General features: G+C 37.3%; 2 protein-coding genes across 5 annotated transcripts; one reads left to right on the top strand and one right to left on the bottom strand.

Moving 5' to 3' along the window:
* Positions 1–485: 485 nt before the first annotated feature.
* Positions 486–22,695, bottom strand: vwdel (von Willebrand factor D and EGF domains-like). 4 transcript variants are annotated; one of them, XR_007144448.1, is made up of 33 exons: positions 22,218–22,695; positions 17,511–17,704; positions 16,896–17,127; positions 16,715–16,780; positions 15,548–15,780; positions 15,242–15,331; positions 15,008–15,137; positions 14,316–14,530; positions 14,149–14,222; positions 13,699–13,975; positions 13,354–13,550; positions 11,945–12,714; positions 11,709–11,845; positions 11,473–11,619; positions 10,756–10,860; positions 9,368–9,482; positions 8,879–9,129; positions 8,169–8,388; positions 7,887–8,024; positions 7,715–7,789; positions 6,737–6,880; positions 6,221–6,580; positions 5,846–5,941; positions 5,646–5,741; positions 4,963–5,058; positions 4,667–4,762; positions 4,101–4,196; positions 3,206–3,301; positions 2,579–2,674; positions 1,980–2,075; positions 1,711–1,808; positions 1,511–1,596; positions 486–810 (listed from the first exon to the last, which is right to left on the bottom strand). XR_007144448.1 is itself a non-coding variant. In XM_047821015.1 (32 exons), the coding sequence occupies exons 1-32, from the start codon at positions 22,279–22,281 to the stop codon at positions 1,588–1,590; spliced, it is 5,109 nt and encodes a 1,702-aa protein (XP_047676971.1). In that variant the 5' UTR covers positions 22,282–22,695; the 3' UTR covers positions 854–1,587. The 4 variants fall into 4 exon arrangements, 3 of the variants coding, with proteins under 3 accessions (XP_047676971.1, XP_047676973.1, XP_047676972.1); XM_047821015.1 differs by lacking the exon at positions 486–810 and having other exon boundaries at positions 854–1,596; XM_047821017.1 differs by lacking the exon at positions 486–810 and having other exon boundaries at positions 854–1,596; positions 8,226–8,388.
* LOC125145959 lies at positions 18,086–19,911 on the top strand. Its single transcript, XM_047821018.1, has 2 exons — positions 18,086–18,320; positions 18,694–19,911. The coding sequence occupies exons 1-2, from the start codon at positions 18,086–18,088 to the stop codon at positions 19,686–19,688; spliced, it is 1,230 nt and encodes a 409-aa protein (XP_047676974.1). The 3' UTR covers positions 19,689–19,911.
* Positions 22,696–23,078: the final 383 nt, after the last annotated feature.

Here is a 23,078-nt window from a genome sequence, read left to right as displayed (position 1 = left end):
AATGCAACTATAAATAGTTAAAAGCATTAAAATAAATTAAAACTAGAAATCAATGTCAAATCGCTTTTGTTGTCATTCAGCTGCTCAGTGTTCTTGGTCACCACAGCAGGTCATTTGATCCACATATTGGATCTGAGACAGGTTTTATGGCGGATGCCCTTCCTGACAAAACCCTCCCATTTTGTCCAGACTTATCCACAGAGAGTTAACTTCTCAGTGGCTCTGAACTCAGGCTACAGTAGCTCACTGTCAGGGGAATAAAACGCTGCTCTTCTATGAGAATAATCCAACACATCACCAGTATGGATTATATATTGATCAGTGGTGGCTTTGGAGCAGTGGTGGCTTTGGAGCAGTGGTAGGCTTTGGAGCAGTAGTAGGCTTTGGAGCAGTGGTAGGCTTTGGAGCAGTGGTAGGCTTTGGAGCAGTGGTAGGCTTTGGCGCAGTGGTAGGCTTTGGTGCAGTGGTAGGCTTTGGCGCAGTGGTAGGCTTTGGCGCAGTGGTAGGCTTTGGTGCAGTGGTAGGCTTTGGCGCAGTGGTAGGCTTTGGCGCAGTGGTGGCTCAAGTGGATTAGACTCTGGGTTGTTGATCAAAGGATCCAGGTTCAAGCCCCAGCACTGCCAAGCTGCCACTGTTGGGTGTTCGAGCAAGGCCCTTAACCCTCTCTGCTCCTGGGGTGCTGTATCATAGTTGTCCCTACACTCTGACCCGAACCTCCAATTTTGGGAAATGTGAGGAAAAGATTTCCATTGTGCTGTAATGTATATGTGGCGATAATAAAGGCTTCCATACCACAACTCATTCATATTCCTGTAAACATAGAAATGTTTTATTCTTTACATATCAAATGTCTTTTTTAAATACAAAATTCACACAAATACACCAGGATTACAAGAGTACTATAACACGTATTGTATTTAAATATAAAGTACATCAAATAATAATAAAAAAGAATATATTTCAATAAAATGATTGTTTTACAAAATAAAACAATGACAGTAAGATTCTTGACTTGATTTGAAAATAAAGAATGTTCCAGTAATTTCTTTAAGAAATGTACCCGTGTAGTGTAAAAGCTCATCAGTCTGTTACAGGTCACTGTAACAATATGCGCTCTTACACATACCATGTCTATAAAAAGTCTATACACCTCAGTGTGATATTACAAGTGAAAAAAAAATATGTAAAATAAAAATAAAAAACTTAACATTGGAGTTTTTGGAGTTTGTCTTATACTGTGTGCATTATATTATATGGCTTTAAAAAAAATGACATTAACAGCTAAAAACGGAGAATATGATGAGACTCTGGTGAGAACTACACTTGGCAGACACACTTTGTTGAGTTCACTCACTTCACGACTAAACAGCAGCATGAAACTGCAGAATTATTTTAAAGTTGGAGTTTGCCATATGCAAAAGTTGCAAAAGTTTTGGCTGCTGCCTGGTACACATTCATAAACATATAAACAGTTACGTAGACATTATTACACACAGCCTCTCTCACGCACATATCCGCTCCTGTGGAGTTTGTCAGTGACTATAAAACCATCTCCTCGGTATGTTTCTGTTTCCTGTTCTTTGTTCATCATCTGGTCTGGAAATACAGAGTTCAGATTTACTTAATGTTCAGTGCTCATGATATATCGCATGATATATTACAAAAAGTGTAGTATGTAATAAATAAACTGAATAAACAAACTCTGCTTACTCTGGTAGCGCAGGTCGATCCTGTGTGCCCTGAGCGACACTGACAGAAGTTTGGAAACACACACTTTCCTCCATTTTGGCACTTGTGCTTGCAGATGGCTGTATTTAATAATATAGAACATATTGTTTTTAATCAGTATTATTTTTAATAGGACTCATCATGTGTCAGAAAATCATTAAAAAGACCGAAAGTAAAAATCCAATGCATTAAAGGTTAAATAATGTGATATATTACGGTTTAATGATCGGCAAAGTATCAGTTAGACTTACGAGTCTGGCACTGTAGGCCTTCCCATCCAGCAGGACAGTGACATGTGTTGGGTCCCACACACTCTCCTCCATTTTTACACTTCTGTAAGCAAACCGCTATAAAGAACAGAGATTACGTTTAATGTGTCTGCTTAATATGTTGTAATGCTATCATGAGAACAGTAAATAACCATGAAACAATCTACGTACAGTAATATTGCCTTAAGTAATTCCTGTTATCTTTCCCAAAATATAGTATAAAATATAAAAAGAAATTAATGTAAAATATGTAAAATACTTATAATTATAGTATAAAATAAAACAAAATTCAATACATTTGCTCATTTAGCTGTTCCTGGGTTCAACTGAGCAGAAAGTAAACAATGTTGCTGGAGGATCCGATAGCACTGGCGATAGCGATGGCTGCCTCTGCTATACTCAGCTTTAACACACTTGCACTGATACAAGGTTTCACTAACATAAAAAAACTATGAAAAACATTACAATCTGTAAAATAAAAAAACTGTCATTTGCTATAAAATAATGACTATACATTTTCATTATATTAAACATGATAAATGCTAGAAGACGTGTCTTACGGTATATGAAATCTCACTTACGGACATCGCAGACTTTCCCTCGCCAGCCAGACGGACAAGAACAGGTGTCTGGGCCCACACACTTTCCTTTATTCATGCACATCGGATCACACACACCTACATACAGACATGTGCAAGAGTAAAATAAGAGAGTCACTATTTAATATTTAACTATTTAATCAGAAATGGGCTTGCTTTCCTTAGAACGATATGTTGGGCACATAGATAAATGTAACTTAAACCGTGTGTGCTTTATGTCCAAGTAGAACACAACAGACATTTGTCCTGTAGCGTGTACAAGGACAAATCTGTGTGTGAAGCAAAATGCACCATCATGTCCATAACAAGTGAAACAAAAGGCCCCAAAAGCTTGAACTGAATTACAGACATTCAGTGGAGGAGCAAGAAAAATGAACAGGAACTCGAAACACAGATGGAATTCTTACTTGATAAGACTGACAGTGTTATTGAGGCCAGGGGAAAGTATAATTGTATAAGAGGGATTTAGGCTCATGGTATCTTAAGTCTGTAGCCTAGTAAACCAGAGTTCATAAATTCAGTGATAGAGACTTTTGTACGTTGCTCTGGATAAGGGGGTTTGCCAAATGCTGTAAATGTAAATGTAATGTAAATGTTATAAACACTCACTCATTTGACATCTCTTGCCAGTGTAACCTTCAGGACAGGAACAAACATTGTTCCTCATGCACTGACCACGGTTTTTACAGGGAGGGTTGCACACAGCTACAACACAAAACAGCAGTTAAAGAGCTACTAGGACCAAAATAACCAATGAAGCAATAATAATAATAATAATAATAATAAAGCAACATGAGTAAATCACATTGTTTCACATTGGTGCTGCTTCAGAGCTCCAAGCACACAGGTTTAATCTTAAGCTCTGGGTTGTAGTCCAGAGTGTATGTTCTTTTATGTTCTGTAAAGCTGCTTTGAGACAATGTCAATTGTAAAAAGCGCTATACAAATAAACTTGAATTGAACTTGAATAAAATTGTAGGGGGGGGACGACGACAGTGGCTTAGTGGTTAGCACGTTTACCTCACACCTCCAGGGTTGGGGGTTCGATTCCCGCCTCCGCCTTGTGTGTGTGGAGTTTGCATGTTCTCCCTGTGGTTTCCTCCCCCGGTCCAAATACATGCATGGTAGGTTGATTGGCATCTCTGGAAAATTGTCCGTAGTGTGTGAGTGTGAGTGAGTGAATGAGAGTGTGTGTGTGCCCTGCGATGGGTTGGCACTCCATCCAGGGTGTATCCTGCCTTGATGCCCGATGACGCCTGAGATAGGCACAGGCTCCCCGTGACCCGAGAAGTTCGGATAAGCGGTAGAAAATGAATGAATGAATGATCTTAATTGAATATGTTCTCGCCATGCTTGTTAAATTACCCCTAGAGATAAAATATGTGTGTTTATGGTGCACTGTGATGTACTGGTGTCCCATTCAGGGTGTTTTGCCACCTCACATCCAGTCTTCCTATGAAAGTATCACAGTTATGAAGGATAACAAAACACTATTGCACTGTACCCATCTGACACTGTGATCCATAGAAACCACTAGGACATGCACAGATGTTAGGCTTGATGCAGGTGCCACCATTCAGACACACAGGCTTACAATCAGCTGAAAGACAAACACATTACAAAGTATTATTGAACTGTGTAGATACACACACTAGGTTTTGTGTAGTCACCCAAAACATACTGAAATAATGTATATAGATAAATAAAATGTGTAGGAATCTAACCCCAGGTATCAGACCATGGTTGACGATATCTTGTTCTATTCTTGTTCAGTTTAGCTAATTTTAAGCATTTTTCTTTAATTTCTATTAAAAATATTCAGAAATGATCTGCTATAGAAAAAGAAAATCTTAAGTTTAAATCTAGTAAAAATGTCAAGAAGTTGGTTTAATAATTGTATTTTTGATTTATTATAATCATATAAAATAAACACTAGTCAAAACGACTATATTCAAGATTACATTTCCTATTTTAATTATTTTTTGCAGTATGTTAACTATAATGCATAAATATATAATTTTATGAAGAAACACACTACACACATGTACTAAAGGATAAGAGCAGAGTTACCTGAGTTACAAGTCGGTCCATACCAGCCGGGCTTGCACTTACACACTTCAGGAGACACACATTCCCCACCGTTCTCACAGTGACGTGTACACACCACTACAGACACACAGCCACAGGCAGTTTGTTAAGTGCAATTAATCAAAAACTGGATCATGATGCTTTATCTTTTTATATCAAGACATAACCAGTCTCATCAAATGATGCATAAACCTAAAATGTGCATGATATTTAAGGCTTAGCCATGGTTATTGTATGCACTGCTTAAATAGATAACATTTCATGAAAAGCCTGCTCACTAATTTCACACCGTGGTCCCACATAGCCATAGGAGCAGGTACACAGGTTTCTAGACAAGCAGCTGCCTCCATTTTGACACAGAGGATCACATGTAGCTGGAAGACATAGCAGAAGGAACATTTTAAAACACTTTCGGCTGAACAAACAGCACCATAAATGATGCACTGCAAAAATCATGTGAGAATTTCTTAAACATTGTCAAATTAAACTGTATAGCCTTATAAGATTAAAATATAAACCAAATGTAAAATCTTTTCAGCTTATGTCTAGACATTTCTAATTTCTCACTTTTTTTTTTTTTTACTAATTTCAAGTTTGAAATTGTTTTGTTCTATTCTTGTTCAGTTCAGTTCATTTATATATTAAAAATATATATAAAAAAGATCTGCAATAGAATAAGAAAATCTTAAACTTGAATTTAGTAAAAATGTCTAGAAATTGTTTCATAATTTTATATTTGATTTATTATATATACATATAAAAAGAAACACAAGTCAAAATGTGACCATAATCAAGATTACATTTACATTTAGAAAGAAAGAAAGAAAGAAAGAAAGAAAGAAAGAAAGAAAGAAAGAAAGAAAGAAAGAAAGAAAGAAAGTGCATAATTTTACTATGTAAAGATATTCATTGAAATGTCAGTGACTGAGAGACAAGAGAAAATGTCTAGCACAAATCCCACCTTCCTCACAGGTTGGTCCAATGTATCCTACAGGACACTCACACACATTGGGCTTTACACACCTCCCTCTGTTCTTGCAGTCAGGACGACACACGGCTGATAGAAAGGAAAAGATTCTGTGATCATGGTCTGATTTGAGGATAATATTTAATGTGTACAGCTTGCAGAGGATAGCAGCTAATGAAAAAAACACAGCTCACCAATGTGGCAGTTATATCCAGTGTATCCTTCTTTACAGGTGCATGTGTTAGGCAGAGTGCACTCCATGTTCTGTCCACACGGATAACGACACATGGCTGCGCACACAGCACAAAACCACAATCATTCATGGTAGAACATTCTTATGAATTACACACGTGGAATCCGTAATAATGGAAATAATAATCAGCAATGGGATGATGTGATGAAGTAAGAATCATCAAGTATCAAGAATCCAGAGATCGCAAAGTTCTGTCTAGAAGACTTTCCTGTAGTGGCAAACTTACTGATGTTTAGTTAGAAAAGTTAGAAAAGGAAAAATTTACATCAATCAAGCATATAATCATCCAGTGATTTTAAAGGATGCAAGAGCTAACCTTTACATGTGATCCCATCCCCGCTGTATCCGTTAGGACATTGGCCACACTTGTGTCCAGTTGCAGAAGGCTCACAAGGCACACCAGGAAAACAGGAAGAGTCATTGCAAGTCCTGTGATCTCTACCAACCACAGGCTCTGAGTCCTCGGCATCAAGCGGTCCAGCTGATCCAGAAGCTGTTGCGGGAGTTATATTCTGGTTAGCAGGGCTTAAAGAGGTCTTTCCATAAACGAGTGATAGTGTTTTCTTTTCTGCTATGACAAAAGATTCAGAGGATTTCTGAGATGATGAGGAAGTGGAGGCTGATGAAGAGAAGAGGGCATCAGGTCTGTTCCCTTCTCTAGTGCCTGATGTGAGCCCTGTAAAATGATATAAATGTCAGAAGTCAATATTCAGTCATAAGATCTATCATTAAAATAACGTTGATCTCAAAGATCTGAGACACAATATGTTTTCACTGGTCTGGTTTTCTGTGACATAACCACCACATCCATGTCTATTTAATCTTTACTTACTGTTTTCTGGTCTTGATATGCAGGTTTGTCCATTTCCATGGAGACCTGAAGGACAGGGACCACAGATATATCCAGTAGATATATACACACTCTCAAAGCACTGGACTCCTGGGTAACAGGGTCGACTGGAACATGGGCTCTGAGCTACAGAAGAAAGATTATTGATGTAGATGGTAAGCAAAACAAGAAAACCTCATTTTTTATTGCAGGCCAATACGAAGGCAGATGAGGACAGAAGGCAGCATTCTTTATCAGCAAGTCTTATTTTGGCCAAATGGCTTATTTTAGAGAAATTGTCTCATTATTGATTACATTTGATTGAAATTTCTGTAATTGCAATGTGATAAATAATGTAATTTGACAGGATATTTAACTAGCTTACTCAACTCTCTTGCTACTCATCAGTGCTAATGTAACAAGTTATAGTGTTAAGTTAAAGTTATAAGTGCCATATAAATGTAATACATTATTTGCTTTTTTTCACAATAATCATTATTGTATTACTGTATTATTTCCGTTTTCTTTCTTTGGGTACCAAGTGTTCATTTTTCTTTAAGAGACTTTTATTTTGAAACCTGCTTTTGGTGTTATGTGGACAGCATTTTATAAATGCTGTCCAATTATAAATGTTTTGTTCAATTGTTGCATATAATGAGTCTGCATTGCATATGCTGGAGAGAGGAATGCATTGTCACAAGGTACCCACAAGTGATTATTTCCTTTAGTGACATTAAATCCACAGATAGGAGTGTTGATTAGTGGGCAAGACTGTTAATAAACCTTGTCTGGTGAAGAGCCTTCCGTGAACACAACGCAGATAAGAGTAGCAGCGTTTAGAAGTAGACCGGCTACACTAACTTGTCAGATATCTAGCAAACCATAAAAGTGAGCAATAGCATATCCTGCTAAATCTTAATCTAGATGTAACTCTGCAATGTTCCCCGACTTTCAGATCTACATTTGTACAAATTCTCGTACCTGGGTTGAGGTTGGGTTTGAAATGTCTGGGGTTGACTCCTTCATCTTCTGTAGGGTCTCTGTGTCTTGTTTTACCTTTTACACCAGTACAAACAATTTCCATTACTACTACTACTACTACTACTACTACCACTACTACTACTGGGTATATACAGGGAATGTGTTAACTCACGGATGCAATTTTTCCCATCCCCAGTAAAGTGATCAGGACAGCGTCCACAAACAAATGACCCTGGTGTGTTTTCACAGGACACTCCAGGGAAACATGGAGCTAACACACACTCATCAATATCCTTCTCACACATCACACCTGCAATAAACACAGCATCAAACATGCCTCAACCAATCTTAACCATGATAGCAAATATTTATCTCACTGTCCAGTATGTTGTTCTATAATTATATCTATATAGAATAACAGCCACAAACAAATATGTACAGTAAGAGCATGTACCAGTAAAACCTGCTGGGCAGAGACATGTGAAAGTGTTCAGTCCATCCACGCATTCACCTCTCTGACATGGGTTTGATTTGCAGTCATTCACATTAACCTGACATCTCTCTCCTTCAAGACCAATTGGACAGACACACAGATACTCGCCACTGCCAGGAGGGAAGTTCATGTTGGTTACACACGAGGCTCCGTGATGGCAGTCACAGCGGCGAACTGAGACCTGTGAGAAATGTGTAGGTGCTAAAATGAATCTGATGCAGTAAGTTCAGTTTCAACACCACTGCTTTTTGAATCTAGGTTATAAATCACTGGTCTTAATGTGTTGATTATTTAGTTTCATTCAGTTATATATGTAGTCAGAAGATTCCTTTATAGTGATATAATGATTCTGTTGACAATCCTGTGAAAACCTGAGCTGGGTGTGCTTATTAAAATTTTAAATTGGTGAGCTCACTTTTTGGAAAGCCACTTGCCACCCTCTTGTGGCCATGATACGCACTAAAAATGTTACACATCACATGCAGACAATGGTTTTATTTAACATATACAGCATATGTAGAAAAATACACAGCTTTGTTTATTTAATTAATTTCCCATGGCTCTTGGAACAAATGCTTACTGGGAAGCCTTGCATAAATTAAATGGTCACATGGATAAACCTAAATTTAGTGTGAATTTGAATCTAAGTAAACAAGCATACAGTACCTTACCTTTACAATAGCCCGTGTCTCTGCATTACAGTCATCAACTACAGACATTTCAAAGGTCACAGCTGAGGATGACATGGCTTTCCAGATGAGCAGGCCAGCAGCAGAGAGAACAGCATCTTCGGGTCCAGTCAGCAGCATGAACAGAACTGTAGAACCTTCTGGATCAGTTGATACAAACTGGTACACAAAGTTTTCCCCATAAAATGTCTGCAGGTGAGTTTGCTCTGAATGAAACACGGGAGGTTTGTTTCCTGGAACACAATCCAAAAAAAAAAAAAAACGTTTATACCTTTTGTCTTGATGTTGATTGCATCACTTACAGCAAAGCGCATGCACTTAAAGTGATTCCTACTCATTTATAGTGTTGAAGATAGACGGTATTTATCACAAGGGTACAATGACAGGAACTAGTCGTCTTTGAACACCAACATCTGCAGTCATACAGATGACTCTTATTTAATATAACCTGTATACAGTAAAATGTCTTACTCTCACTAATGGACCAGCTGGACTTGGAGAGATCAGGTCGACAGATGAGACAGGGGCTGCTGGGACTGCGCTCACTTTCTCCATAACACTGACCATCAATGCTACAGCTGCTGTTCTGAGAAGCCAGAATAAACACAATCCATATGCAAATGTTGTTAAGAACAAACAAATCAAGGCAAATGCTATAAACACTAAGCCACCATACCGCTCTCTTAATGCCTTCTATTTTATTATTATTATTGTCATTTTAAGAACTGCAAACTTATGTCAGTATAAAATGTGCTATACAAATAAAGATTATTATTATTATCCATTATTACCAAGCTTGAAAATGCCATATACAACTACAATAATGTCATTAGCTGCAAGGACTTTATCAAAATCTAATAACATATCCAAATAGAGTAAAGGAGAACCCTACATTATATGTATACTGTATGGAAAAGAATAATGCCATTATTCAGTGACTGATCAGTGCAAACACAGAGGCCTAAAGGCACAAACTGCTAAACTGTTTCCACACACACACATAATGCTTCAGAGGAATGCGTTTCAAGATTTTAAGTGATGTAGAGTGAAGTAATTTTCCCTGTTTAGTAATGATTACAAGGTGTGTGTATTGAAGTAAATGATAATTGTATAGAAAAATGTGGCAGCTCCATTTAAATGCCATTAGTGTCAGGACTCAGCCCGGACTTTGGCCATGTGCATCTGTTTATGTTTTGTGTCACGTGTCTGCCCCGCCCTTGTCTCTTCCTGCCCGCCTCTGCACACCTGTTCCTTATGTGTTGATTGTCACGTATATTTAACCGTGCTGTTGTTGTCCGATGTTGTCGTCTTATGTCATCTGTCGTCATGTCTGGTTTAGTTTTCATCCTTGTCTCATGTTTTTAGTTAAATAAATCATGTTTATTTTACGCTATCCTGTTTTATCCTCTGGACTGCTGACAATTACACAGCATAAAAATGAATGTACACTCTTTAAGAAATCCAGATGGTATGAATATGAAAATTAAAATACGACCTTTCACACTGCCAGATTATTACCCAGTGAACCTGAGTTACCTGGCCTATATTTGCATATTAAAACTTACCAAATATATATTTTGTAATTCTGTACATTTAAAACATTTAGCTTTCTAACTTTTCTAGCTATAGCAGTTTAGCAAAACGTGTGACTTTAAAACATTTACATTTCTACAAGTTCCTCTTCAAAACTTCTAATCCTTCTAGAACCTTCTAAGCATTATTACTATAGATTATATCTTTATATTAGGCCACTATAGACCAAAAGAAATATAGACATGAATTAAAAGACATACGACTTGTACATTAATGCTAGCTCTATTGTGTAGAAATGCTAGTATGCACATTTTACACTTACACACCTTTAAAGTACACCGAACCCCACTGCTGAGTGTGCACTCTTGGCACGTGCCATCGAACAGTGTTAATATCTTGGCATTGCTGAAGCTGTAGCCATCATTAGAAACCTGCACAAAGCAAAAAGAAGATGAAGTATCTTAAACCAGGTTGATTTTTTCCCTTTCTATGTACACACTAATCTCCTATTCTCTTTTTAGATTCACTACAAAAATGTGCAAACTTTACTGTCTTTGCAGTCACATGAGCAAGTAGCATGTTATATTGAGTGTGTGTTTCATAAATACAGAATTTCAAGCATTTTCATTTTAACATGCAATATACAGTATGGTGTTTAAATAAATCCATTAATTTCGCATATGTAATTTGCATTCAAGTTTAGGTATTTTATTTGCTGGTGCCCATTTGTGTTGCTTGAAGACAAATTTATACCATTTCAGTCATGACAACTATCCAAATGAATTTAACATGCGCTTATTGGCGGGAACAGAGTGTAGTGTTTGGTCATTGTAGATTAAATCTGCTACTCTGCTGCTGATGTGCCCAGTTGAACCTGCTTAAACATACTGCTGCCTCAAAAAGGTAAAGCAGGGAAATCCACCATAACATTTTTTCAAGTCACAGTGAGCAGTCTAAAATGATTAATATTTAATTAGAGAAGTGAGAACTGAAAGTGTGGAAACATTCATGTCTCTCAGAGTATAAAAAGATTTAACAGGAACCTTGATTTGCCAGCGAGTGACAGGTGGGTGATGGGCACCAGCTGACTGCACATCTTCAACAGGGAGCTGGCACTCTAAAGCAGAGGAGATGAGGAACAACGCTCGAACCAGCAGAGGATCACTCAATGACGACTCACCATCTACTATCTGTACAAAGAGCAGACACTGTACACAAACATACATCCAAATATATAAAGCCCAAAATAAAATAAAAAAAGAATGGAAAAACAATTCACCTTCTCCTTCATGACTTCGCATTTCAGTTCAAATGTGTCCCTAAAACCTTTCCCAAGAACTCTGACAGTGGAACAGGAGCTGTGTTTAACATCACAGAGTCCTCCACCCTCCAGTTCTGTGATCTCTGGGGTCTGATCTACAAAAATGTTGAAGATTCTGTTTCTGTTATTGGTTTCCAAAAATATTAATAACAGGCATTTTTGACATCAGACATATTTATCCATCCTGGACTTACCAGAGACATGGCTGCAGTCATAAGATCCAAACCCAGGAAAACACAAGCAACCACGCTCAGTGCATTGTCCATTGCCACTGCAAAGGTTTGGGCACCTAAGGAATGTGAATATGTCTCTGAGCTCCTCCCTTCTCCAAACTTCTTGCACCACTCTCCTCTCACACTCGTTCTCCAGAAGTGGCACGGTGGCTCCAAGCCAGGCTCTCTCATCCTTCAGCTGTTGATCTATTATACACATCTCCAGTGCCTTCTCCATCACCTCATCCAACAGGCCAACACAGCTACGTGCCACAGTGGAGTTACGCAAGGCATCACCACACAGCCGCTGAGCATCTGCCTCTGTCAGTCCAGACTCAGTAGGCCATGTTGGTTTTGGTAATTCAGGATGTGTGGATAGAACCTGGTCTTCAGGGAAGAAATAGTTAAAGTCCTCTGAATCTGACTGGCTTACACTCAATGGAGCTTGTCTTCGATTCTGGTGCCTCCCTTGAATCTTGCTGCCAGTATCCTGTTGCTGCACCTTCGAATGGTTTCTGGCACTTTGTGTGAGACGCTTGATGGGTCTGATATACTCTGTTGTGACATCCTGAGTAGGGATTATAAAAGGGGAGCGAAAATGGGCCAAATGAGAGCAGGGGAAAGAGCTAGAGGGAAGACGAGCTTGAAGGTTTGACTGACGTGGTTCCTTTGCACAGTGGCAGAAGTTGCGGATGCTCATTCTGCTCTCATAGGCTGGGATTTTGTCAAAAAAGCTGTTGCTTGGTGCTAGCCTAGGGAACAAAAACATAATTTTTTAAATTTTAATTTCACTGATTGGAACATAATGATATAAATGTAATAATAATGTAATAAATGCCATAAAATGAAAATACTGCTAAATACTATGAATGACCAGAAAGGCACAAAGATCATATAAACAACTAAAATTGTGAACTAAATCTATCTAATATTATTGTTGAATTTTGCATTCTATTAATCTTTATCTCATTCTTTATATTAACCTTTTGTTCTATGTTTATGTTCTGTAAAGCTGCTTTGAGACAATGTCATTTGTAAAAAGTGCTATACAAATAAACTTGAATTGAATTGAATTAAAAAAAAATTATAATAATAAATACATTTTTTTTAACATTATTCTTGTGTTATATAAAAAAGTTTTTTTTTAAAAGGCAGTGTGATCACGCTTGCAAATCTGTAACAATTTAACACAATTTCAAACCAATAACTAAGAACAAAACAGAGAATAGAATTGAGACAGAGTTAGTGTTTGCAGCTCATTACTGTTAAAACAGACCAAATGAAAACCTTTTTTTGTGAAAACAGAATCTCAATTCTTGCACAAATATCTCACGAATTTGTTCATGAGATATTTTTCATCAGGTTCATTAAAAGTGAATAAGATATCTTACCTCCATGTGCTAATAAAGGTAGCACTGTCTGCTAAAGTTTCCCCTCCTGCTTTATGGTAGTCATTGAGTGGTTGTCCATCAAAGGTTCCACAAAGACCCTCAGTGTGGCTTCGATCAGAACCAGGGGCCATTACAGTCAGGCTCATGCCCCACTCAGCTACATCTGCCCGCACAAATGCACCTGAAGAGAAAGTTAGCTACAGAAGATAGAGAGTTCAAACACACACACACACACACACACACACACACACGTCAAAGCACAAACTATAATAATGTTACTCATAAATGTATACAAGGGTTACTACTAGACTGTTTAATGTTTTACTTTCGGTAACAGTGGCTTACAGTGACTTTGCGACCCTGATAAGACTCAGTGATGCGAATGGCGCTCTTTTCCAGGTCTCCATTCTTCACTAAGAGGCGTGGCTTTGTTTCTCCGGCCAGTCCATTACACATGTCAAAGGAGATAACCTCAGCTCCATCTCTGACTGCAAAGCCACATATACAAGATGTGGGGAGGGCTGTTATACTAGCACACTCCCACTGACGCACGTGAACTTCGAATGGCCGAATTGTGCTCTTGTAAAGCACAAATGTGCCTATGTGAAAGTTATCATACTTCCTGGGAACAAGAAACAGGCAAATGCTTATTGGTCATTGCTTCTAGTGCCTTTTTAGATCCAAGCATATGGTTATGGCCTGTAACTAACTAATTAACTAACTAACTCACTCACTCACACACTCACTCACACATGTTCCTTGCTGTAGATGTATGTTATAGATTCATTACTGTACCTGCCATCAAATGTTATGATGTGAGGATCAGTGAAAATGTAACAGTAAGCAGGTAAGACATCCTTTATAATGATCTAAAAAAACCCAAAATATATATAATTTTACAAAAAGTAGACAATTAGGCCATTACATACTATATGAGCAATACCTTTTTTGTTTTTAAATACCTGCACATTTTCTGGTGTATATCCATTCCAGAGGAAATCAGTGCTAACTATGGGTTTGATTGATATCTCAGTGCTCCTGTCTCCATCCTTGTTGATATCGGTCACTGCGCTGTAGTGGAGCAGTGCCTGACTGCACACTCCCTTACCGCAGGGAGCATGAGACAGCTTCACCTCACAGAAGGACAGAACCAGATCAGGACCCAACTCCTCCTCATCTGAACAAACAACACCTTAGGCTAGATAAGTGCACTTTAAATTTAAATTACAGACCCAAAGCTTGTAAGTAACTTTGTCATTGTTAAAAAAAACACTGTTGTCAAGAGAATATTAAAAGTATTATGTTACATGGTCACTGATTGCACATCCCAAGCCATGCAAAAATATTTCAATACTGCAATTTGATTACACATGCTGTGTTGGGTGATGATTAAATGGCCTGGTTGCAAACTGTATTTATATTATCCTGTGTACGCAAGTGCACATTCAATTCAATTGGGGTGTTGATGATTACAGTATATACATATCATTGTGAACAACATATCAAAAAATGATTAGTTCTGATTTGTATTAAAGTGTTGCCTATTAATTTAATTGCCATGTATGAGTGATCTCTACAACTCAATGGAATAAGCAGCAGAAGTGGAACTTCCATAGTTATAACAAATGTATGGCAGTCGTATAGAAATATGTACCTTGGCTGCTGGTTCTGAGCTGTAATGCAAGAGTGCATGTCTCTGAAAGACAGGGTACAGGAACAGTGCTCTCTATGACCAGCTCATGCTCCTTTCCATCCTCTAAAATGGAGGCAAGTTTTGGCAGCATCTAAAATCCAACCAAAGTAAAGAAGCTATGAGGTTACATGTTGTGATGAGTAGTCTAACCACATTGCAATCAAGAATAAAAAACAGGGTGTCTGTGGACAATACTCGAATCCCTGCAAAGAACTCCTCACTCTCCACATCAGGACTCTGTCTTTCAGGAGCATCTAGAAAGAAACTGGAGCAGCTGCAATAGATCTGTACAAAATGACAACGTTTACATCCATAAAATATGTACATCCATAAAAATACTTCTACAAATAATAAAGAGTATTATATTTTATTGATTTCAGTAGTGAAACCGATTTCATGATTTATGCACCAGGGTACATATATGGTTACACGTAATTAATAGCATATACATGATATAAGGTGTATGGAAAATTGTACACATTGTTCTATAAAATTGCCTACCCTGTCTCCAAGCCGAAGGTTGATACCATCCAACTCAATGAACGCTGAAGTCTGTAAAGTTGTCTCCTGCCTGAGTTCCTCTTTGTTTCCTTTTGGGGAAAGACGCCACCAGGTCACCACAAATCCTAGAGAGTTATTCCCAATGTGGCCACCAAATGTACACTTCAACAACACACTGAGACCTGACAGCTCAGCCACAATCTCTGGAACTGATGGCGATGGATGTTGCTTTTCTGCAGATAAAAGAATTAGATGAATTAAGACTTCACTTTATCAAGTGTGCAAGTACAAATATAAGCTTAATCTGGGAAAACCTGTAAGATGTTGGTTGAATTCTGGCAAACAGCAAAGAAAGACAAAAATTGTTTTGAACTTGAACTGAAGTCAGAAATACAGTTCACAAACCATCTGTAACATGTGTTAGCATGTACTATATTAACATAAAACCAATAATCATATAGAGTCCAAACACAGGAGAGCAACATCAAACATGAGCTATCCATAATCAAGGCTGATACACAGCCAAAAGTAATGTTTAATTTACTTTTAAATGTACTCTAGGGTATGTAATTATAAAGATCATGTTGGATAAGGAGCCAGTTTAACAAACCAGTTGGTTAAGCCTGCATGACAATTAAAGATGTCTAAAGCTTAGGTAGATAAGTGTGATTAAAGTGTATCAACAGGAATAACAGTAATGGGATTAAGATCTATATCCTATTATAATTGTAATTAAGATATAAATAACTACGGCTTTAATATACACACAAAACAAAGAAATGAGGAGCTCAAAACCCTTGTGGTGAAGTTGTTGCTTCTACAACAGTAAGTGAGAGACTCCACTGGGCCTCACCGATACCAGCTGAGTTATTACTCAAATCCAACGGATGCCATGGCAACATCGCAGGCTAACACACAACACATAAACACATATGCTAAGCTCATTAAGTAGACATTCTGCAGATATGACTGTATTTACTGTATTTAGGCTTGCATGGAAAAGTACCTCTAGAAAATGCTTCTGAAAATAAGAAATCATTCTATAAAAATATATTTACAATTCAGTTCTCACTTAGTTGTTATTCATGGTATAACACCAAGAAATTATTTTTAGCAGCATAAAATATACATTATTGTACAGTAAAATAGGATAAACTGGCAATTTACCGTTGCAACTTCCATCTATGTTCTTCTGCTCTGGGTCACAGATAGGTTCAGTGGAAATGGGCATTTCTGTACATAAAATTCAAGGAAATGCATTATCTAACATATGTGAAGTACTAACATTGCAACATAAAGTTCATTAATTTTCACAGTCTGTGAATATTTAAGAGGCAATATGACTTGCCCTCTGCACAGTAGGCCATACACCCCTGTGTAGGCTGGAGTTGATACACATAGAATTCCCCGCAGTTACGCACAGTGACAGGCATTCGAAACAGACAGCACTCTTTATTGGGCCCACTGAACAACTGCCAGGTAGCACAAGCAGTCAGCTTCTTAACTTCCAGGGGGCGAGGGAGGTTCTCCCCTTCACCTAGTGAGAGCCAGACTGGAGCTTGTGTACCACAGTGATTCACCTAGGCAGACCACAGAAAGTTATAGCTTCTCAATACACACAATATTGCTAAAGGTTTGTCAACACCACATTTAGTCTGCCTTTTCTGTTAGAATTATACATATATATATATATATATATATATATATATATATATATATATATATATATATATATATATATATATGAGCTGATATTTATGTCCTCCTGTAGCTGATATTTAGCACAAATGTCTTATTTGTGTTTCAAATAAAATGTGAAATTAACGCCAGATAAAAGTCCCTCTACGTATTGAGTGTGTTTGGTCATTACACACAGAATAGTAGAGCATAACCTACATATATAGTGCACTTTATAACAGACCCCACTGTCTTAAATTGGGTAAATAAAGCATCTTGACTGTACCTCCACACACTTGGTGGGCATTTGAGCTGGTTTATCAAAGATCTGGAACTTATACCATCCAGGCGTCAGTGAGTGGTCACAGACAAGCTTCTTCTGTAGGCCTGACTGGAGAAGCTGCTGAGAGCTGAAACTTGTGCTTCGGGAAGGGTTCTGCAGAACCGTATGACCCCCTGGACTGCACTCAGGAAAATCCACTAAAGACACAAACACAAAAATTCCAGCTTCATTACTGTATATATTTATACTGAAACTTAATTCAATAACTCCCAGAGATCTGAAGTTTATGTGTAGGATTAATATAACCATATAATACACCTAAGCAAATCTAACCTATGTTAAATCTCCAAGTGCATTTTGGATTTTCCTGCGTACCTGCGATTTTAAAAAAGCTCATTTGTATCAAATTGATCAAATGCAGATTTTGCTCATTTACATATGTTTGGTGTATGATATAAACAGAATTATTACATTAACCAAAAATTAAAAGTGAACTGAAAAAAAAAATATGTTTGCATTATGTAACCAGAGATATAAACTAAAAGCTGGTTTTTAAAGCTGTTATTACAACTGCAGAAATGATCAGTGTAACGATTATCCAGCGTTTAAAAAAAACAACAGCAGAGTCTATTTCTGTTTGTCTTCTATGTGTAACCCCTGGTGTAGAATTTAAAATCAAACATTTTGCATCAATCAGTTGTTCTGAAAAACAGCAACAGCAGCAGCAATTTTTACAACTAACTAAAAATCTTTACTCCAAGATGTCTAAAGACCATGATAAGGAAAAAGACAGCTGTTCAAATTCATCACAAGGTAAGTAGAAAGAAGTATTTTACTGAACAATACTTACTTAATAATACAATTTAACTAATAAACAAGAAACAAGACATTAAAAAGCATTATCTTCTAATAAAGTTAGTGCTATAGAAGCACAGATGATACCCCTAATACTATCAAAATTGTGAGTAAAAATATAATATATTATGATTTTAATGTCATAATGTCATATTGCCCAGATCTGGATAAAAGGACAGAATATAAATGCCCTTAAAATGGTATTATGTAATGTTGTGATTTAAACTGCTAATCTGACTGTTATGAGGTACATTTACACTGTTGTTACTGTACATTTTATTAAAGCTTATCTACTATAAACTATGCACTAAAACAGTGACTTGTCTAACAGATCAAAACAACCCTAAACTAGAAACTCTGCCAGACATGGGGGAATATGCAGTTCCTCGAAAGTCAAAGACAAAGTTGGGTCTGGACCGTAATTTTCTAGCAAACAGAGATCAGCATTTAATGGAACATGACCTCCAGTCTGTATCCTATTCAGTAATCTCATTTGAGCATATGTCACCTGAGAATATTGATCTGGAAGCATCAGAGAGCAAAAACACCAATCCATTCGACTTAACAGTAGGTGATGCATCAGAAGTAAATGAGGAAGTCAGTGAAAATCTTACATCACGTCATGCATCTCTGAGCAATGAAAGTGAAGGTGATCAACAAAATAGGGAAGATGTTCTTACAGAGCTTCAGACCAGTACTCAAGAAATACGTTCAGATATCAGTGATAGCATAGTTTTCCCAAATTCAGAGACTGTATCCAATCCCAAAACTTCTACACCCACTTCTAGAGACATCTTACATCCTTTTAGCTCTTTTATAAAATGCCATAACGAATTTCAATCACGAAGGAGGTCAACCAGTGACATCGACTCCATAACATTCCCACAAGCATCTGCCAGAAGTTGTCCTACTCAAGAAACCACTCCCATGGACACGGTCCAGATTCACAAACTATATCCACGTTCTAAGTCAGAATCAGATATCAGCCAGCAACCAGCCTTCCCCTGTGTTACTGAGGTCTCTAGGCCTATAATGATTTGGCAGCGAGAGGAGAGAGAGGAGATGAAGAGGAAGGCCCAACGTGAGAGAGAACAGGCAGCTCGAGTCACTAAATTGGGTCTGGACCGTAATGTACTAGCAAACAGAGATAAGTATTCAATGGAACATGACCTCCAGTTTGTATCCTATTCAGTAATCCCATTTGAGCATACGTCACCTGAGAATATAGATCTGGAAGCATCAGAGAGCAAAAACACTGATTCATTTGACTTAACAGAAAGTGATGCATCAGAAATAAAAGAGGAAGTCAATGAAAATCCACTGTAACATACATGAATCGGAAGATGAACAACAACATGGGGAAGATATTTTCACAGATCTAAAATATTCAATAGAAAATGACCACCAACAACTGGAGAGCAATGAGAGCAACTAGTATAGATATTTTGAAGCAGGATAATTTTTTTTTTAAAGAAAGTAACTTTGAGATTTGACAATCTGAATAATATTAACGACACTGATTCACCTTTTAACTATATAGAAAATGTATGCATAAATAAAACTATTTCTGAATGGAGTTAAAATGTTTTATAAGCTATTAAAGATAAAAGCCTAACACGAGATTTGTGTGGAGGAGAATGTTTAAAACATTTTTTTAATTCTGCCCGTTTGGATAAAACAAGTTTCAGGAAAAATTCTAAATAAACATACATAAATTAATCTTCGTAAGGTGGCAGAATGAACAGAATTACTTGGTGTGCAGATAACGGTGGCAGAGTCCATTGTCTAAGAAGTTGCCCCACAACGTCCAAATAGATGAACCACAGCATATACTGTAGCATAAATAATCATCAAACCATTCAGTGAGTCCTCATGCATTGTGGAAGAAGGAGGTGTCATCATGGATAAAAATAATAAAATGTTCCACATGATAATAGGACTAATGTGATAAACCCAAACTATGCCAGCAAAATAAATGCCCCCTCAATGAAACTTGTGCATGTGACAATTAAAGTAAGTCACATTACTTCTGTATCAGATTTCAACGACCCAAGCCTTGGGCTTTCTTGCCTGCTAGATCAATATTGGCCACAAGAGGGAGACATGAGAAAGCAGCCTCTACCTGCCTGGATGCTTTCTGCTTAGTCAACAGCTGAATTGTACTGTGATGTCAAGCTGAAGGCTCTAATGCCTCACTAAGCCTATTAGTAAGTTTTTTAAATAGATCTCATGTGCTCAATCATAGCATTATGTATGTAACATTTAAACATATCTCCAGAAACAAGCATGTTATACCTGATAGCAGCAGAGAAAAATATTCAAAGGTAACATTTACATATGCATTCATATATAAAAAAGCTTTCTTACAGAAAACAGCTTTGGAGTGAAGGAATGTTAATGACTCAGAAGACCTCAAAAGAAAATCTTAAACATATGTCCACAAAGGTTACCACACATTTGTGTATATCTTATGGTACAGTATATGTCGTTTTATATATATATGAGGTAATTTTCCTTCCCGAACTTTTCTTATAACTTTAAATTAATTTAATTTCATCAGTTTACTGTTTGAATCTGTACATAATTTTAAAACAATCAGGTTCTATTATATAGACTGAAGAAGAATGAATGACACATTCGTTCTTATTTTTTCCTGGTTGAAACCAATGGTATTTTAAAACAGTTCTTTTGCTCCTTATAATACTTATGCTTTTATTTTAAAAGTTAATAAAGTTGATGCCTTATGGGATTAAACCAATGGGATGCTGTGAGTGGAAACCCTTTAGAGCGCACTGTAAAAAGATAAACATACAGTAGATGCATTTTAAAGTCTGAGTAGACCTTACATATAGAAATAAATGTTAGCATATCCCTTAAAAGCAACGTCTCTCCTGTAATAGAGCTACACATGTTAGCTTTGGAAAATTGAAAAAAAGAAAATTGGTTACAGACTTGTGTGTGGCAGAATAAGTGCTACTATGAAAATGACTGAGAAGAGCTATTGTACTGGATGAGCTGTAATTTGGTAAAATTACGCAAAGAAATGAATACTGTATCAAATGCAATATAATCTTTACAATGATTCGTGCCATAACATTACTTCCTACAGGTTCAGGTTTCAAACAAATTAGCCAAATTATAGCCATCTATTATACATGGTGAATACATTTTAATGGCAAATGCAATATCAAGTTATATGCATTATGAGCCATTATAAACAGACCAAAATAAAATGTTTTATATATATTTTAGATGAAATTAAAAAGACGAGGCCTCTTAGGGTTTTGATATTGTGAATAATTTTCAGCCATATTATATGAAGCTACACCACCAGACTCTCCTGTGGCCTGAATAGTGTCTATAAAATGACAAGAGTCTCATCCAAACACAAATAAGCATTTTCAGCTGAATTATTGAACTATTTCAAAGATCAAATCAAGTTTCTTCCAGGTTATTTGTAAAAGTCTAAATATACATAAAAAAAGTCTAGTACTGCAGCTTTTATGGCTTCTTCAGACTGTATAATATAGGTTGCCATAAAGCAAACATACATTGGGAAAGAATCACCAGGTCCTTAGGTAAAGGCAGTGGTCTTAATCAATAAGACAGGCTCTCTGACAGCCGATTTACGAGCTTGCTACCAAAGAACAACAAACAATTTACGAAGAGATCAGTGCAAGATGTATTTGATGCGAACTCCAGCTCCTCTGATGGAGCCAAGCCGACAGAAAATCTGAGAAGTTCACCAGGTCAGTTTACGGAGTCACTTTATGACTAAAGGAATTTTAAATGCACAGTTACATTTTCATATCATCGTACATTTTAGTGCACAGTGGTTCAGTGTTTTAAACTTACCAGACTGGGCAGTGCACAGAACAGCAGCCAGGCAGATTAATCCCAAGCAAATGTCTGCACTCATTGCTCTTCCTATCCGAGTTTAGTTGAATGTCTGTCTGGGATTTTTCGAAGCCTCGTCCTTCAAAAGCAGTATTCAAAAAGCTCAAACAATAGACTCGAGTTTGTCTTCATTGAATATTCCTCATCCGACCCAAACAGGCTCCTTATTCTTTTCTGGGTATCAGCGCGAGCGCAGCTCTTCATCTGCTCCTGCGCGAGCGCCAGCGCCACTTCATATCAGCCCAGACTTTCTCATAACAGCCAGACTTTCTCATAACAGCCACAGACTTTCTCATAACAGCCACAGACTTTCAACAGTTAAAACCTACCGTAATCCCGAGTCACTTGGTATTTTTGTTCTCCCAGTATGAGAATAATTTTAGTACCTTCTTACCTACTGTCTGTTGTATTGCATTGATAAATGTTGTGACGTCACAAGTTTTTGCTATATCGCTTCAACATGCATGAGTCTTGAGAAAATATAGGGGAGTATCCCTACAAACAATAGATGCATTTTCTGCTTTTCAGCTGAAATGCGAGGTGATCACTGGATAAGCTTTGTAAACTCTATCTACTGACCAAAAATTAATTCTGACTGCATTCTGGACAAAATTTTCCAAAAGAAAATACTGGAAAATGTCTCCCTGGCTTGTCAGTGACATCAGTACTCTTTAAAGTGCTTTACTCTGTGCAACCAGTGTCTATCTCTTGAATATCCCATAAATAACATTACATCATGTGATCTATATACAGATAGTCTATATATCTGCACTTTTGAGATGATAGGAGCAATACGTTTGTGTGCTGATACAATTGGAA

Source organism: Tachysurus fulvidraco, chromosome 11 (genome assembly GCF_022655615.1).
Source record: "Tachysurus fulvidraco isolate hzauxx_2018 chromosome 11, HZAU_PFXX_2.0, whole genome shotgun sequence".
Lineage (NCBI taxonomy): Eukaryota > Metazoa > Chordata > Actinopteri > Siluriformes > Bagridae > Tachysurus > Tachysurus fulvidraco.
The sequence above is the reverse complement of the archived record's forward strand: the minus strand, read 5'-3'. Positions and strand labels throughout refer to the sequence as shown.